Source organism: Danio aesculapii, chromosome 23 (assembly GCF_903798145.1).
Source record: "Danio aesculapii chromosome 23, fDanAes4.1, whole genome shotgun sequence".
NCBI lineage: Eukaryota > Metazoa > Chordata > Actinopteri > Cypriniformes > Danionidae > Danio > Danio aesculapii.
This window is the reverse complement of record NC_079457.1, coordinates 6,954,980-6,973,844: the sequence shown is the minus strand read 5'-3', so window position 1 is coordinate 6,973,844 and position 18,865 is coordinate 6,954,980. Positions and strand designations below refer to the sequence as shown.

Sequence of the window (18,865 nt, the reverse complement as noted above, 5' to 3'; positions counted from 1 at the left end):
GTCTATGTGTGTGTGTTTGTCTAAATGTGACTCCGCCGTGTCATCTGTGATTGGAACTGCTCACAAAACCAAACCCGGCACACTCACTACGAGAAAACTCATTCAGAGTTGTCTGTTCTGTCTGCATTTATTGTGTCACTATATGATACTATCACTATACTAGGGTGTTGTGTGTAGGTTTAATGTGTTGATATGGGGTTTGTCACACTCTTCAGAATGGGTGTAGTGTGTTGCTATGCAGATACTAAGGTGTTCTAAACTACCTGACTAAAGTCTTGTGGCCTATCCAAGTTTTAGGAATTCTATTTGATAATTTGGTGTCAGAAGTGGTTTATATGAAAGGCAAAGGCCTCTAGATTACGCTTATTTTAGCAAAATAAAATATGATTAAGCCTTGATTTTTAATTATTTAATCAGGACAGTAAGGTCTGACTTTGCTTTAGTCAAAAGTCTTGTCATGTAACAGAACAGTGTAGAATTTAAAGTGATGCTGCAGTGGAAACAGAATGAATATTGTGTATGACTCCCATGAGCTTGGAGGACTGCATCCATACATCTCTGCATTGACTCAAATCACTTATTAATAAAGTCATCTGGAATGGCAAAGAAAGCGTTCTTGCAGGACTCCCAGAGTTCATCAAGATTCTTGGATTCATCTTCAATGCCTCTTCCTTCATCTTACCCCAGACATGCTCAATAATGTTCATGTCTGGTGAGTGGGCTGGCCAATCTTGGGCCCCTTGACCTATGGTTTCAGGAACTTTGATGTGGAGGCTGAAGTATGAGGAGCGCTATCCTGCTGAAGAATTTGCCCTCTCCTGTGGTTTGTAATGTAATGGGCAGCACAAATGTCTTGATACCTCAGACTGTTGATGTTGCCATCCACTCTGCAGATCTCTTGCACACCCCCATACTGAATGTAACCCCAAACCATGATTTTTCCTCCACCAAGCTTGACTGATTTTTGTGAGAATCTTGAGTCTATGTGGGTTCCAGTAGGTCTTCTGCAGTATTTGTGATGATTGGGATGCAGTTCAACAGATGATTCATCAGAAAAATCCACCTTCTGCCACTTTTCCAAATGATCAACTAGAAGTCAAGTTAATATTTGTTGCTCTTACAACTGGGATCCATGACAAGACTTTTGTCAGGTAGTGTATGTTGCTAAGGTGTTTTATTTAATTTATTTTATTTTAAAAATACAGGGAGAAAACAGAGGCAGAGGTAAAAATAGAGAGAGAGAAAGAGAAACAATCAGCTGTTGTTGAACTGGATGTGAACTCATTTAATTCTGTCTATGGATTTGCAAGCTGGCAGAATGAAGCACAACACTCACGTGACCTAAATCTGTCTGTGTTGATGCGTGTGTTTGTTTGTTGTGGGGGATGGGGCTCAGTGTGCTCGGATATTAAATATGAATAAGCAATTCACAATAAATGACGTTAGCCTCGATGACCTTAAAAAGCTTTCAGATGCTTAATTCCCATTTCAGAACGTCAACATGTCACCGCATTTTACAAACAGATGAAAGCAACTGCTGAAGGATCATTTATCATAACATTTGCTCACTGGTGTTTTATTTATTTATTTTATTTTGTAAACTAGATCTGTTTCTTTAGCATTTCAGGCTTTAACTTCTTTTATCTTGACTGTTTTGTCTAGTTCTTTTCGGCTTGGTCCCTTTATTAATTTGGGGTCACCACAGCAGAATGAACCACCAACTAATCCAGCATATCTATTACACAGCGGATGCTGCGTACACCGGGAAACACCCATACACTCCCCTTCACACACATACACAATGACCAATTTTAGCTTTTTCAATTCACCTAAAGCGCATGTCTTTGGACTGTGAGGGAAACCGGAGCACCCGGAGGAAACCCACACAAACATGAGGAGAACATGCAAACTCCACACAGAAATGCCAACTGATCCAGCCGTGGCTCGAATCAGCGACCTTCTTGCTGTGAGGCGATCATGCTATCCACTAACAGTGTAGTTCAGTTTGTGGTGTTTAAGTTCAGTTCAGCTCAGCTCAGTTCAGTGTGGTTAAAAAAATCTTTACTGAGAGTCCAAACACTGAAGAGCAAATCCAACGATGCGCAGCTCTACCGATCCCAAACCATGCAAGCTACAGGCGAAAGCGGAGAGGAAAAACGTCACCATTTGGCGAAAGTGAAGAAAAAAAACCTTGAGAGAAACCAGGCTCAGTTTGTGCACGACCATTTTAATTTCTCCGCTGGCCAAACGTCTTGAGCAGAGCTGCAGTGTCAGCCGTGGAGGCTGGAAGCTGGCCTCAGCGAAGACTCGTCTGTCTCTGGAGCGTCACAGAAATCAGTCTCATGTTCTCCACTCCTCCATGACCACCACAGTAGCTGCTCAGGATACGGCCTGGTCCAGGATGTGGAAACCTTGGGATCATCTCGTCGCTGGTCTTGGATCGAATCAGTGACTCTGCATAGTCTGAGGGCCTCGGGAAGAGTATCCCCAGGTGGAAATGGAGAATGAAGAGAATAATTAGCGTAGCTGCTGTTCATAGTGTATATAAACAAGATGCAGAAACCTGTGTGGAAACCCGCTAAGTGGTGCACTGAGTGTATGCTTTACTAAAAAGATAGGTCTTTAATCTAGTTTTGAATTGGGAGAGTGTGTCTGAGCCTCGAACATTATCAGGAAGGCTATTCCAGAGTTTAGGAGCCATAAATGAGAAGGCTCGACCTCTTTTACTTGACTTTGCTATTCTAGGTACTACCAGAAGCCCTGAGTTTTGAGATCTTAAAGAGCGAGTTGGATTGTAGCGAGACAGAAGGTTGGTTAGATAAACAGGAGCTAGATTATTTAAAGCTTTGTAGGTAAGAAGCAATATTTTAAATTCAATACGAAACTTAACAGGCAGCCAGTGTAAGGAGGATAAACATGTGCTAATATTCTGCCACTAGAGGGATCTGCAGCATCTGAGCACATCAACTGATAATGCTGACAGAAAACCTAATGAGTTGATGAAATACATCAACGTGCATGCGCGTGCGTGTGTGTGTGTGTGTGTGTGTGTGTGTGTGTGTGTGTGAGCTTGTGTGCGTGTTTGCAGTGATGGCAGTTCCTCTAGGAAGGGCTTTAGGGACGTGAGCTCTTCACTTCTTATCAGGCTTTAGTGAAATCCTCACTCAGCAAATGTGAATGAGAGACTCTCAGTGACGCGTACACACAGGAATCCCACACACACACAGTCTGCAAAGAATGTTTGTCTGCTAAAAGGTCAGTAAGTGTTTGCTACATCACAGCTTGAGTGTCACTAAGTTAATATTTACCACAAGCATTCTATTCTATTCTGTTTCGTTCCGTTCCATTCCGTTCCTTTCCCTTCCTTTCCTTTCCTTTCCTTTCCTTTCCTTTCCTTTCCTTTCCATTCCATTCCATTCCATTCCATTCCATTCCATTCAATTCAATTCAATTCAATTCAATTCAATTCAATTTTATTTAATTTAATTTAATTTAATTCTGCTCTATTCTATTCTATTTATTCTATTCTAGAGGTTTGACACAAAGCCAGTGCAGGTGGTCTCATGCTTAATAATTTGTAATATACATTTAATCCCTGTTTATTGGTTAAAGGGTTCTTTTTGTTTTTTCACTTCTCAAATAAATAAAATTACAATTTGGGAAAAAATTAAAATATCGAAATGGGTTTGGCATGATTGGGTTGATTTGTTTTGTTGTTCTTATATTATTCTGAATTGTATGTATATGCGTGGTCTTGTTAAATATCAATAGAAATACATTTCTTATATTCTAATTTATTTTGATAAAAAACTAAATCTGAAATTATATTACAAAAATATTACAATTTCAGTGATAAAATAAAAAAATATGAAGGTAAAAGCTAATTCAAAATATGTGATAATGCAGTAAATATGTAACACTCAAACAAGGCCGTGCATGAACACTGTAATTTTACAAAATGCTACAAATTTAAACATTAATAGTTTATTTAAAGTAACACAATGAAAAGATTATAAAAAGATATTACAGTTTCTTAAAAGATAATATTTTGATAGAGTGATTGGACCTCCCGATTCAACCTAGGAGTGAAGAGAGGGCTGATTGTGAATGGGAAGCAAGGAAATAAAGGGAGGGAGGGTGGGTTCGAAAGAACAAGAACAGTGCTAGAGGGCTGGTCTGCCTTTACTAAGTTTTAGGGAGTAGGTGATTGGTTAAGGAGACAAATTAGGCGTGGTTCCGCTGCCGAACCTTTGTTAACAAGTTAACAACTCAATTTATTTGTTTAAATTCAGCCTAATAGTTTACATAAAGAAACAAGTAAATCAATCTAATTTTCTGCCCATTTACTCACTCGATCCAAGATGGAGCTGGACTTTTCTTTAGTAAATATTTAAAGGAATGGTGCACCCAAAAACGAACACTCACTCCGGCTCAAGCGTTAATACGTTGAATATGTTTTGAAGTAAGTTGATATCTATTGACTTCCATAGTAGGACAAAAAGTACTGTGGAAGTCAATGGATACTTTCCCTTCCAGCCGCAACCCAGTACTGGGAAACACTCAAACACTCTCACATTCACACACACCCATACACTACGGCCAATTTAGTTTATCCAATTCCCCTAAACCGCATGTCTTTGGACTGTGGATTTCAGTATACGATAGAGCAGCATAAACATCTGTGCGCTTTGTGTGGTTTATTTATAAACTAATTTCGAGAGGATCACGTGCTTATGATCAACACGGCTGGCTCCTCATTAGCTCCGTAATCTGACCCATTAGATGATTACGGAAGCATTATAAATAACCAGAGTTTTTCACTCCAGCTATCTTGGTCTTGAAGCTTCCCCCCTTCCACCCCTACTTTCTCCCCCTTTTTCCGATAGGGCGACACGGTGGCCCAGTGGCTAGCACTGTTGCCTCACAGCAAGAACACCGCTGGTCCAACCTCCTATCGGGCTGGTTGGTGTTTCTGTGCGGAGTTTACATGTTCTCCCCGTGTTTGTGTGGGTTTCCCCCGGGTCCCCCGGTTTCCTCCCACCGTCCAAAAACATAAACTATAGCCAATCGACTAAACCAAATTATCACCTAAGACAACCTTAGTTTACACTTCTCACGCGGCGACAAGCAGGGGAGTCCTCGAGACTTACCTGAGCTCGAACTCCACTCTCGCCCTTCTAACGGGAGGGAGCCCCGGGCTCGAGGATATTACGAGCTCAGGGCTCTCTCCCGGGACAGCATGCCAAATACGCTTTATTGATTATCAGCTAAGTGTGAACTCTTGAAATAAAAGTAATTCTGTTGCTCCATCGCTCCACTCTTTTTACAAATTTGACCATTGATATTTAATTAAATAAAAGTGTCAAAGATGACAAAAGTTAGTGACAAAATTTTAAATGTGAAAGTAAATGCTAATTTGAATATATGATGAAGTAAATAGCTGGCAGCTAGCTTTCTGTAACTCTCACATGGTTGCCCACTGAAGTTAAGTAGGGCTGCACCTGGTCAGTACCTGGATGGGAGACCACATGGGAGAGCTAGGTTGCTGCTGGAAGTGGTGTTAAGGAGACCAGCAGGGGGTGCTTAAAATGCGGTCTGTGTGAGTTCTAACCAAGAGGCAACCTTCCACTCTCTGTTGGTGATGCCAATATGAAAGTAACTAAAACTGCGTTTCATCGACTCGCCTTTTGGGGGCTCCAGATGATTTCTGACTGCAAAGGTAAATTGGCCATTTTTACAGCTGATAAAAACATGTTTACAGCCTGGTACAAAAGATGGATTTTGGTTCATATAGCTATTATTACCCTTCATGACAACTGTGAGGAGGGTGAATTTTTTTTAAACTCATTATTTTGTTTATATTAACTTATATTAAGTCTGCATAATTAAGGGCGTGGCCACTTGAGTGACAGCTAGGTCTTGCAGCTCTCTGTCTTGTCACCTCTGATTCCAGATGATTAGCTGCTAAATTCTGCATATGCATTCTATTTTTGTTTTGTTTTATGTGGCTTTACACAATCAATTGGCTTTTGGGATTATTTCTTACAATTATCAGATGATGTCATGCTGTGTGAACTTAATTGTGTTTACAAACCATTCACATGGCCTCCATTTCCCAGGTGAGTGAAATTATATACCATCTCTATCAATGTATTTGTTTTATTTAAGATCATTTATCATTTATAATGTTCTTTAGAGCTGTAATGCCCTCCAGAATCTGACAGACTGATTAGCTGTAGGCTATAAAATCTGAAGCGTTGTCATACAGTGTTATGCTGGAGTTCATCAATAGCCTTGCATTTACTAACATAGACTATATTTGAGGTGTTTGGAAGTATTTCGCATTTTCCTTCTGTAGAAAAACGTTATAATGTACAATGTTTAGTGGCTCAATGTGTTACAACAGTGTTTTTAAAAGACTAAACGCTTTATTGATATAGTAAACAACCAAGCACATGTGGTCAGAACACAAACAAGTTGCAGGTAATGAAGTATTAAGCGTTTCTTAGAATGAAAAGCCCGTCTAAACAAAATGCGAGCAGGCGTCTGTAGCTCCTCTCACCCTCTGCCTCTTTGACCTTGTTTGATATCCTGCGGTCAGTGCGATGAAGCGCAAACAAAATGGCGACGGTTGGCCGTGCCTACTTGTAGCTTATTTTGCGTTCTTCAGAAAACTAAGGGTAACGTCAAGGATACTACGTCCATATCTTTTACAGTCTAAGGTTCTAACGCCCCAGTGTATTGACTGTATACTGCTCAGTGAGCGCTGTCTTTTGGATGAGACATAAAACCGGGGTCCTGACTGTGGTCGTTAAAAACCTCAGGATGTCCTTCTAAAAAGAGTAGGGGTTTAATCCTGGCATCCTGGCCAAATTTGCCCACTGGCCTCTGTCCATAATGGCCTCCTAACCATCCTCTTATCATATTGGCTTCATCGCTCTGTCTTCTCTTTTCCAATCAGGTGATGTGTGTTGTGCGGTCTGGCACAATTTGATTGCCGTCACGTCATCCAGATGGCTGCTGCACACCCCAAAAAATGTGTACAGAAGTGTCCAGAAAAGCGCGATATAAATGTAAGGAATTATTATTATTATTATTAATTTTCTTTTTGGCTTAGTCCCTTTATTAATCCGGGGTCACCACAGCGGAATGAACCGCAAACTCATCTAGCATGTTTTTACGCAGCGGATGCAAACTCCACACAGGAACATCAACTGAGCCAAGGCTCGAACCAGCGACCTTCTTGCTGTGAGGCGACAGCACTACCTACTGCGCCACTGCAAGTTTCTGTGTGGAGTTTGCATGTTCTCCCCGTGTTGGCATGGGTTTCCCCCACAAGTCCAAAGGTGAATTGGGTAAGCTAAAACTGTCCATAGTGTATGTGTGTGTGTGAATGAGAGTGTGTGGGTGTTTCCCAGTGTTGGGTTGCAGCTGGAAGGGCATACGCTGTGTAAAACATATGCTGGATAAGTTAACGGTTCATTCTGCTGTGGCGACCCCAGATTATCAAAGGGACCAAGCTAAAAAGAGAATAAATAAATGAATAAATATAACACTAAAACAACAAAGTACATCAACACTGTGAACAAAACAAACATGTTTTATTTAAAATTCTTTAGTTACATTATACAAAAGCCTCTTATTTTAGATATCACTAAAAAATTTTTTACAAAATGTATTTAAGGTTACTGGTTGCAAATTATTTATATGGGTTGAATTCAAACAAACACATTAAGTTTAACACACAAACACACTTGTTTAAATTCAGCCCCATATAATTTTTTTTGCAACCACTTACCTTAAAACATTTTGTAAATGCAATGAATCGTTTTTTTTTTTAATGTACCTAAAATAAGAGGCTTTTTTATAATTAATTAAAATTGTTCATTGGATTTACTAATTTTTTAAGTAAGTGGTTGCAATGTATATAAGTACATTATACTTATATACACGATGTATATAAGTTTAAGTTTGTTAAACAAATGTGTTTGTTTAAAGTCAGGCCATAAAAATAATTTGCAACCAGTTATCTCACAAAACAAAATGAGTAAATCCAATTATTATTTTTACAGTGTATGACCTAACAGCGTAAACATCAAATTAAGTTGAACATCATACTTAATTTTTATTTGTTTGTTTGAATTCAGCCCATATAAATTGTTTGCAACCTGTTACCTTAAAAAGTAAATAATGTATTAGTGTAAACATCAGTGCGGTTCCTGAATGTACGCCTGCCGCTCCAGATCCAGCAGGATCTCTGCTCCGCTCCAGGATTTCTCTCCGCCTTTCCTTAAAAGCACTCGCTGAGTTTAAAGCGCAGAAAAACACGGCAGCGGCTGCAGAAGCGGCAGCGGCGGATCTCAGCGCGGACCAGTGTGTGTGAATGAAAGTGTGCGTGTGTGTGTGTGCAGGATGATGGAGGACGAGCCGCGAGAGACCCTGGACTAACCATTTTGTTTTATTTTTTATAAACACACATGGAACCTGCTTGCGTTTTCCTTCCAGGCTGGATTTTATACTGAAACACTGTATATAAGAAAATGCCGTTCTCCAAGCGCATCGTGGAGCCCCAGTGGCTGTGCAGGCGCTCGGACGCAGAGGACGAGCTACTCCAGGATCTGTGCGCCTTCAGTAACGTGGCTCTGTCCCGGACCCTGCGCCAGCTGTCGGACCTGGCCAAACACGCCTGCTCGCTTTTCCAGGAGCTCGAGAATGAGCTGCTTTTCACGAACCGGCGGGTGTGTGCGCTCCGGGACACCGTCAACCGTATCCAGGAGAACACCGAGGCGCTCGACCCCAAGCAGGAGGCAGTGCGTGAGTACAAACTCTTTCGCTGAATCTTCGCTGACTGGAAAAGTTGCTTTATTGGTGGTTTAAAGCTGAGGTATTACTTGTGCAGATGTGGATACGTCCACCTTTACTTTTATTTAGGCTACTTTCACTCTTAAAGGAACGTGATGCAAAGTGTTAAAGGGATAGTTCACACTCAAAATGAACATTTATTCACTATTTACTCTCCCTCAAGTTGTTCCTAACTTTTAGGACTTACTTTTTTCTGTTGAACACAAAAAATATATTTAGAAAAATGCTGAAAACCTGACTAACATCGTAGGTAAACAAATACACAAACATCAAAGTCTTTTTACTATACTACATAATGTCTTTACTGACTGGAAAGTTGTTTTATTCTTCATTTAAAGTGGAAGTATTGCGGGTTCAGATGTGGATAGGTCAACTGTCCACCTTTTTATTTATTTATTTATTTATTTATTTATTTATTTATTTATTTATTTATTTATTATGCAAGAAAGAACATTACAAAGATACAACACGAACAAGGAGACAAAGAGGGTTACATAAATAAAATTCCAGCAAATTAAACAAGTTTAAATGATTTACACCAAGAAAGCGTTTTACATGCAATGTAATAGTAAGAGTCTTTTAAAGAGTTCACATAAATTTCAAAGTCCTTTCTGAAAATAAAAAGTAAGGGTGTTTCTTTGAAAATTTACATTTATGGATGTAAAATTTTGCTTAAAAAAAGCAAGAAATTAATAATAAATTTACAATGAGAAGGATCTACATTCAGCGAGTAACCAAAGTATACAATTTTTGGGGAAATACAGAAGTTTGGAAATAAGAATTTATTAATGAAATTGCAAAAGTCTACCCAAAACACTTTACAGTAAGTACACTCCCAAAATAAATGGTTTAGTGTTTCATCATATTGAGTACAAAATTAGCATTTAGGGGAAATATTGTTATTAAATTTAGCTAGTTTGGTATTTATTGGGTAGCAATTATGAACTGTCCACCTTTACTTTTTCAAGTAAACAGGAACGTGATGCATATTGTAGTATTAAAGGGGTAGTTCACACTCAAAATGAAAATGTAATCACTATTTACTCTCCCTCAAGTTGTTTGAATGTCATTTAGGTGGTTTTGAAGTAAACATAAACGTGATGCAAATTATTCACCCTCAAAATGAAAATTTACTCACCATTTACTCCTTTTCACGTGTTTCCAATCCATTAGGACTTTCTTTTTTTTCTGTTGAAAAATCTTTTTACTCTAATACACAATGTCTTTACTGACTGGAAAGTTGTTTTATTCTTCATTTAAAGTGGAAGTATTGTGGGTTTAGATGTGGATATGTCAACTGTCCAGCTTTACTTTTAATGTAAACAGGAACCTGATACAATTTGTACTGTTAAAGGGATAGTTCACCCTCAAAATGAAAACGTACTCACTGTTTACTCTCCCTCAAGTGTTTATAAACTTTTAGGACTTTCTTTTTTCTGTTGAACATAAAAGAAGATATTTTACAGAAAGCGGAAAACCTGACTAACATCGTAGGTAAACAAATACACATACAACTAAGTCTTTTACTATACTACACATAGTCTTTACTGACAGGAAAGTTGTTTTATTTGGTGTTTAAAGTGGAACTATTGCGAGTTTACATGTGGATATGTCTACTGTCCACCTTTACTGTTAATGTAAACAGGAACGTGATGCAAATTGTGGTGTTAAAGGGATAGTTCAAACTCAAAATGATTAAAAAAATCATTATTTACTCTTCCTTAAGTTGTTATAAACCTTTAAGGAGTTTGTTTTATCTGTTGAGCACTAAAGAAGATATTTTGAAGAATGCTGAAAACCTGACTAACGTTAACATATGTAAACAAATACTATAGTATGGAAGCCAATGGTTTTCAGCTTTCTTCAAAAGGTTTGAAATGTGAAGTGAAGGGTGTGTAAATGATGACAGAATTTACCTGACCCCTAGCAGGAGGCAGTGCGTGAGTATAAACTCAATCATGAAGTTTTTGCTGACTGAAAAAGCTGCATTATTTGGCATTTAAAGTGGAACTATTGAGAGTCCAGATGTGGATATGTTAACTGTCCACCTTTACTTTTATTTACGTTTACTCTTAAAGGAACATGATGCAGATTTTAGTATTAAAGAGATAGTTCATGCTCAAAATGAAAATGTACTCACTGTTTACTCTTCCTCAAGTGCTTATAAACCTTAAGGACAAACACAAAAGAAGATATTTTGTAGGAAACTGACTTGCATCATAGGTAAACAAATACTTTGACGTTAATGATTTTCAACATTCTTCAAAGTATCTTCTTTTGTGTTCAACAGAAGAAATAAACTCGTGAAGGTTTGAAACGTTACATGAGGGGTGTGCAGCGTAAATGATGACAGAATTTTCATTTTTGGGTGAACTGTCCCTTGAAATATGAGCAATGATGGAATCTGAAGTCGCTCCGAGTGTTATGTAATGATAGTTATTTACATTTGCATGCGCATACCACATGCAAAAAAACAATAATAATTTTATTTATTATTAAAGTAACTGCATAGTAAAGTGTATTAAAGGCCTACTGTATAAATTATACTGTAGCAGTTATGACTCTTTGTTAATAAATGCTATGTCGTAGTAATATGTGATAAACTGTAATACTCATAAACTGTAATAAATGCTGTTTTTATATATATATATATATATATATATATATATATATATATATATATATATATATATATATATATATATATATATATATATATATATATATATATATATATACAAACCGTCATTATACAATAACTTGCCTAATTACCCTATCCTGCCAAGTCAGCCTAATTAACCTAATTAAGCCTTTAAATGTCACTTTAAACTGTGTATATTTATAGCTGTATAACATTTTTTCTTCTGGTGAAAGTCTTATTTGTTTTATTTTGGCTAGAATAAAAGCAGATTTTAATATTTTCAACACCATTTTAGGGACAAAATTATTAGCCCCTTTAAGCTATATATTTTTTTCAATAGTCTACAGAACAAACCATGGTTAAACAATAACTTGCCTAATTACCCTAACCTGCCTAGTTAACCTAATTAACCTAGTTAAGCCTTTAAATGTCACTTTAAGCTGTATAGAAGTGTCTTGAAAAATATCTAGTCAAATATTATTTACTGTCATCATGACAAAGATAAAAATAAATCAGTTATTAAAAATGAGTTATTAAAACTATTATGTTTAGAAATGTGTTGAAAAAATTCTTCTCTCCGTTAAAAAAATAAACAGGGGGGCGAATAATTCTGACTTTAAGTGTATTTATATGTGTCTATATATATATATATATATATATATATATATATATATATATATATATATATATATATATATATATATATATATATATATATATTTATACACGTACACACACACACACGTATTTATATATATATAGAGAGAGAGAGAGAGAGAGAGAGAGAGAGAGAGAGAGAGAGAGAGAGAGATACACACACACACACACGTAGTATTATATATATATATATATATATATATATATATATATATATATATATATATATATATATATATATAGTAAAAGTTGATGTGTTATGTGCAACTATAGAATTACTTCACATATTTTGCTGCAGGGTGGTTGAGAAACACTACTGTATCTTACAATAACTATTACTAATTTAACTATTTCTATAGGATTTTCTTCAACTATAGTGAGCTGATAAACTAATATATGCTGTTTAGTTTTTATTACAGTAAACTGTGGTGTAATTTATTAATTCATTTGTTTATATTACTTGAGTTGTTGTGTTACAATGGCAACTTTAGTATTATTTCAAATACTTTTACTATAGACTGGTTCAAAAACACTGCAATATGTACTATAAATTACTACAATATTTTTTTTTTTCATGTGGGATGTCTGTTGTGGACTAGATTTGGGAAGGAGAACCAACATTCGTGGGTTAAAATGTAGTTTGAAGTGATTTATAAATGCTGATGGATTGATCTAAACTCTTCACACTGATAGTTTACCTAAAGGAAACAAGTAAATCAATCTAATTAACTGCCCTTTTACTCACTCCATTCAATATGGTGGTCTTGTCTTTAGTACATATTTAAAGGCATAGCGCACCCCTTCCCCTTGGCCCTGACAACCGAGGGTTTAATGAATTGGGACACCGCTACCCCTTGGCGTGCACGGGCAAAATGAGGGGTTAGGAGAAGGGCTAGGGGGTAGAATTAAGTGGCTCCAAACATTAAGTGGTTCCAAACCTTAACTAAGATATTTTGAAGTAAGCTGGTATTCATTGACTTTCATAGTAGGACATAAAATACTATGGAAGTCAATGGATACCATTCATTCATTAATTTTCCTTCGTCTTACTCTCTTATTTATCAGGGGTCGCCACAGCGGAATGAACCACATTCTATTCTGGCATGTTTTACTCAGCGGAGGCTGTTCCAGTTGCAACCCAGTACTGGGAAACACCCATACACTCTCACAATTCACACACACACTCATAACACTATGGCCAAGATAGTTCATCCAATTAACTTATAGCGCATGTGTTTGGAAGAGTGAGTGAAGTTTTAGGTGAACTATCCCTTTAATTCTGCATGGGTTGCTAAATGTGTTTTGAATGTGGAGTATCTTGATGAAGCTGTTTTGTTTTTTTCTGAACATGGTATCACTTCAAAAATAATTCAGTCCAGCTATAACATGCTTGAAAACACAGCTGCTGTCGGAGAATATATTGAATGCAGTTGTTGATTTATCTTTTATATGTATGTGTGTGTGTGTGTGTGTCTGTGTCTGTGTGTGTGTGTCGTAGTGATGATATGATTCTTGTTATCTGAGAACTTGATGTCTGTGTTTCGTAAGATCAGATTCTCTTCATCTGCCTTTCACATACGCATGTGAAAGTGAAACAAACTTTCTCCTGCTGGATGGAGCAGAGTGTGTGTGTGTTGTTTTGTTGGGGATTCTGTGCTGGGTTTGTGTGGTCTAATGAGTTTAGGAGGATTAGATTGGTGTATGCGCTGATTTGCATCACATGTGTAATGCACTCCAAATAATGGACCTTAAATGGTGAAAGAGAGACTTTGTTTTCTGTTATTTTAATTATTTTATTAATTAATTAATTAATTTATTTATTTATTCATGTATTTGTTTGTTTGTTAATCTGTTTTATTTATTTATTTAAATTGTTGGCTTTGATCTTGTGGAGTTTTATTTATTTATTTGTCCTATATATATATATATATATATATATATATATATATATATATATATATATATATATATATATATATATATATATATATATATATATATATTTTTTTTTTTTTTTTTTTTTTTGTAGATTTTGTATCAAATAAATTTATTTTATAGTCTGCTATTATCTGAAAAATCATGAAATATGTTTTTTTATATATATCAAACATTAAAACATCAATAAAATAACATAAATATATTTAATAATAATAATTAATAAACAACAAGGATATTTATCAATATTACATGATTTCTTTATATATTAAACATTAAAATATTAATAAATTGACATAAATTTAATAATTTAATAACATTTAATAATAATACATTTGTTTCATGTTTTTGTAAAGATTTTTTATTTTATAGTTTAATTGTTTGTTTTTAGTATCATTTTATTGTTAACTTATAGTTTAATATATCTATAAATTGGCGGTTCATTCCGCTGTGGCGACCCCTGATTAATAAAGGGAAAATGAATGAATGAATATATCTAAAAATAAATCAATCAAAATAAATAAAAAAGGAAAGGTATTAATTAAATGCTACAAATAAGTTAACAACAACAACAATAATAATAATAGTGGTAATAATAATAATAATAATAATAATAATAATAATAATAATAATAATAATAATAATAATAATAGTCTTTCGGATATTTATTAATATTACATAATTTTTTAAAACTTATTAATATTTAATAATAATAATAATAATAACATAATTATGCTCAATAATAATTGTTATAATACATTTATTTAACTTAAATTTATAAGATTGATGTTGATCATTTAATTAAATGTTTGTATTTTGAATCATAATAATAATCTAAAAATAATAAATTTTAAATATTTAAAATATTTTTTATATATTTTTAAGAAATTGTAAATGCTACAAATAAGTTAACAACAATAATAAAAATAATAATATTAATATTATTAATAATAATAGTCTATACTGTTAAAACATTTACTTAACTCAAACATTTACAGCTCAAAAACGGCAACTTGCTGCAGAGCTTTTTTGAGTTGACTTCATTTTAGTACTGCTCTTGACTCACCTCAAATATCCTGAAGCGGGTTGCTTTAATTTTAAGTTGAGTCAACTTCTTTTTTTATTTCTTTATTTTTTTTACAATGTAGGACATTTATCAATATTTATTGATGTTTAATGATCTAGCTTTTGAATTATTTTATGTAGCAACAATAATAATACAATAATAAATATACAAAGGTTTAAAACAATAAAAACAATACAAATATCTAATATGAAAACAAATATATGCAATATAAAAGTTACATGATTATTGTTTGTAAATGATGTTTTGAAAAGGCTGTTTTTGGTAATATGTGTGAGTAGATCAGCCAAGAATAAATAATATATGTTTATTACAGCAGAAGGCTAAATAAACCTGCTGATCTTCAGGGTCATTTCTGCTGTTTGTGCAATAACACTGAAGCTTCCCACCCTCTCCTGTTTTTCTTCAGCCATTAATAGTTAGTTTTACTCTGGAAGTTTTCACTCAGACTCTTTTCTCGTGAGATTTCAGGAAAATCCCACACTCAGACACTCCAGCTTTTGTAAAGCAGCTCTATTCAGTGTCTGTTTTCAGCCTCTTGTTCTTGTTTAACCTGTCATTTTGGTGGTCAGAGGTCACTAATGCACTTCGTCTAGTGCTAGTCTGTACCTGTGGCTCGTTTCAGGTCAAACAGACTGATTTTGTCATTAATCAATTAGATTGGGGTCTTTTGTTTGTGTCAGTCTGCTAAAATCTGATGGCGTGATTATAATAATCTGTCACTTTTTTTCCTTTCAAGAGCATTTAAAGGTAGCTTTTTTTTGTTTGTTGACTTAAACACCTACTTCTGTGGAAGTAACATCTTAACAAGCAAAGGTTTTTATTACCAAATAACATTGTAAATACTAAACCAAAAATGCAGACGTATTTCACCATATTTTTTTTATTTATATTTTTAAATATTATGTAAAAATATTTTTAAAAGGCGACGTGGTGGCGCAGTAGGTAGTGCTGTTGCCTCACAGCAAGAAGGTCGCTGGTTCGAGCCTCGGCTGGGTCAGTTGGAATTTCTGTTATGAATGTGTTAGATGTTATATTATATTATTCATTCATTAATTTTCTTTTCGGCTTAGTCCCTTTATTAATCCGGAGTCGCCACAGCGGAATGAACCGCCAACTTATCTAGCACGTTTTTACGCAGCAGATGCCCTTCCAGCCGCAACCCATCTCTGGGAAAATGGGTAGCGCTGTCGCCTTACAGCAAGAGGGTCGCTGGTTTGAGCCTTGGCTGTGCCAGTTGGCATTTCTGTGTGGAGTTTGCATGTTCTCCCCCTGTTGGCTTGGGTTTCCTCCAGGTGCTCTGGTTTCCCCCACAATTCCAAACACAAGCACTTTAGGGGAATTGAATTAGCTAAATTAGCCGTAGTGTATGGGTGTCAATGAGAGTGTATGGGTGTTTCCCATTGATGGGTTGCAGCTGGAAGGGCATCCGCTGCATAAAACATATGCTGGATAAGTTGGCAGTTCATTCTGCTGTGGCAACCCCAGATTAATAAAGGGACTAAGCCGAAAACAAAATGAATAAATGAATATTTTTATGTGTACATATATATTATATATATTTTTATTTTGTTAAAAGTTTTACTAAGAAGTATAAGTATAGTAATATTTTTATTTCTAGTAATAATTATTGTAATATTCTATAGTATTTTTAAATAATTGTTATGATCACCAGCAATCGAGCAGGAGAACTACAATTCAGCCAATGAACAGAACTACAACTACCATAACGCCTTGTGCTAATCTACACCCGCTACAGCTGACAGTAATTCACACTCACTCACTGAAGCTGAAGCTTGTCATCACTGATATCCAGGACTATAAATACACCTCACTCAGTCACTAGTTGCTGAGTCTTGTTAAGCTACGGTCACACTGGGCTTTGTGTGTGCAAAATTCTGTCGTGCGGCGCTTCGAAAAAGGGGCGGGATTAAACAAGATGATTAGACATTAATAAAGCGAGCGATTGCTCCATGTTTTAAATTTCTGTCCAGAGAGGTCATGTTTTGATCCTCGATTGCTCTCACGCAGTCAAGTGATGCGATTTCGCAGGTTAGAGTTCTTGAACTTTGCACCGCAGCAACATGCGAAACTTGACGCATGACCCTGCGTTTCCGGTCTGACGCATTCGCGTGCGTATGAATGGAAGTCTATGGGAGGAAAAGTCAAGTGTGACCGCAGCTTTATCCTGTAGCACTACCAAGCATTGTCTTGTCTAGTCTAGTCATGTTTTGACCCTTTGCCCTGTTTTATCATTTTGATTCCTTGCCAGTCAAAACCAGCAAAATCCACTTGTGCTTTTTTTGCAAAAACCTCTAAATCCACCTATTGGGACAAGACAGTTTAATTACTTGAAATCACTAAAGATTCTATTAGAAATTATTTTACCAAACATAAAACACATACACACACCACCTAAAATTAAAAATACATCTGTCAAGTAAGTGGCGGTTCATTCCGCTGTGGTAATCCCTGAAAAACCAGAGACTAAGCAATGAAATCTGTCCAGTAAGTGCATTAATCAATAACATTAAAACTGAGATTAATTAAATCTTAACAATCTGTTTGTCATTTCTGATTTGGGATTTAGATTTAATGGAAGTAATGTAAACTTGTTAGATTCAAATAATGTAGTGTAAAAACACTGTGAAACATCAACATCTGTGCATTGTCCATTAATATAAAAAGATTATCAGACGTAAAGATAATATGAAGTGATATAAATAAGGTATAGTTTTATACATTATATTTATATCTTTTATAAAACAGCTAACATTAGCAAATAAAACACAAGGTAGGCCTACTGGACAAAAATAGGATGTCTCTCAGACACTGAAGCTGTCATTCATTCATTCTCACCATACTCAAGATCTTGCTCTGTTTTTCGTCTCTTGTTTATCCTCATAGCATCCATGTGGGATAAAAGAACAGCATCTTAACTCTGTCTTGTGAAACGGATTTTCTGTATAATGTATAGTAAATCGGACTCATTCAAAGTAGCATCGCTGCACAAAGAAACGTTATGAATGCATGCTACACTTCCGACTGTACAGTGTGTTTTCTTTTATTTATAATGCACAGAGTTTTGAGCTGAGGGATGTTTTCATTTGCCATTCACTGACAGTCTGACAGGCTCATCCAGTTCATCAAACTCTGTCTTTTAAAATCGAAAGCGGAATAAAACACTCTCCTCATAAAAGCCGGCTCCTTAGCGCGCTGCTACATTAAAAACATATGATTCGATTCGCGCATTCTGATTGGTTCTCTCGGCAAGTGCCGTTTAGATTTTGTTTTTGCCAACAAACTGTTATTTCTGAATGCGCTGGCGCTGTGATTTAGATGATTTGAAGCAAATCTATTTGTTGAACATGTACTACGTGCCTAATACATTCACTCAATCCCATAAGCTAATTTTTGGCAGAAATAGCATTTAGCTATTTTCATCTGAACTCTTTATATATTGTTTTTACTTTTGTAACATATTAAATTAAATAAAAAAAAAAAAAAAAAAAAAGGTTTTTAACATAAACAGTAATATTTAGTTATTATTATGTACAAAAATAAAAGCTGAAATCAGTTTGGACCGCTCAATAAACAGGAGTTTATTTGCATCAAGAAGTACACCTTAAAAATGTTTGAAATTAAAGATATACCTGGCAACCCGTTAAAGTTTTCTACTACTAACA

General features: G+C 35.5%; 1 protein-coding gene across 1 annotated transcript in view; it reads left to right on the top strand.

The window, feature by feature from the left end:
* The first annotated feature begins 8,359 nt into the window (after positions 1 to 8,359).
* Positions 8,360 to 18,865, top strand: part of nhsa (Nance-Horan syndrome a (congenital cataracts and dental anomalies)) — a 245,683-nt gene continuing 235,177 nt past the window's right edge. Inside the window, exon 1 of the mRNA XM_056449100.1 lies at positions 8,360 to 8,814. Coding sequence (XP_056305075.1) covers positions 8,541 to 8,814 — 274 coding nt within the window. The 5' untranslated portion in view covers positions 8,360 to 8,540. The remainder of the gene's footprint in view (positions 8,815 to 18,865) is intronic.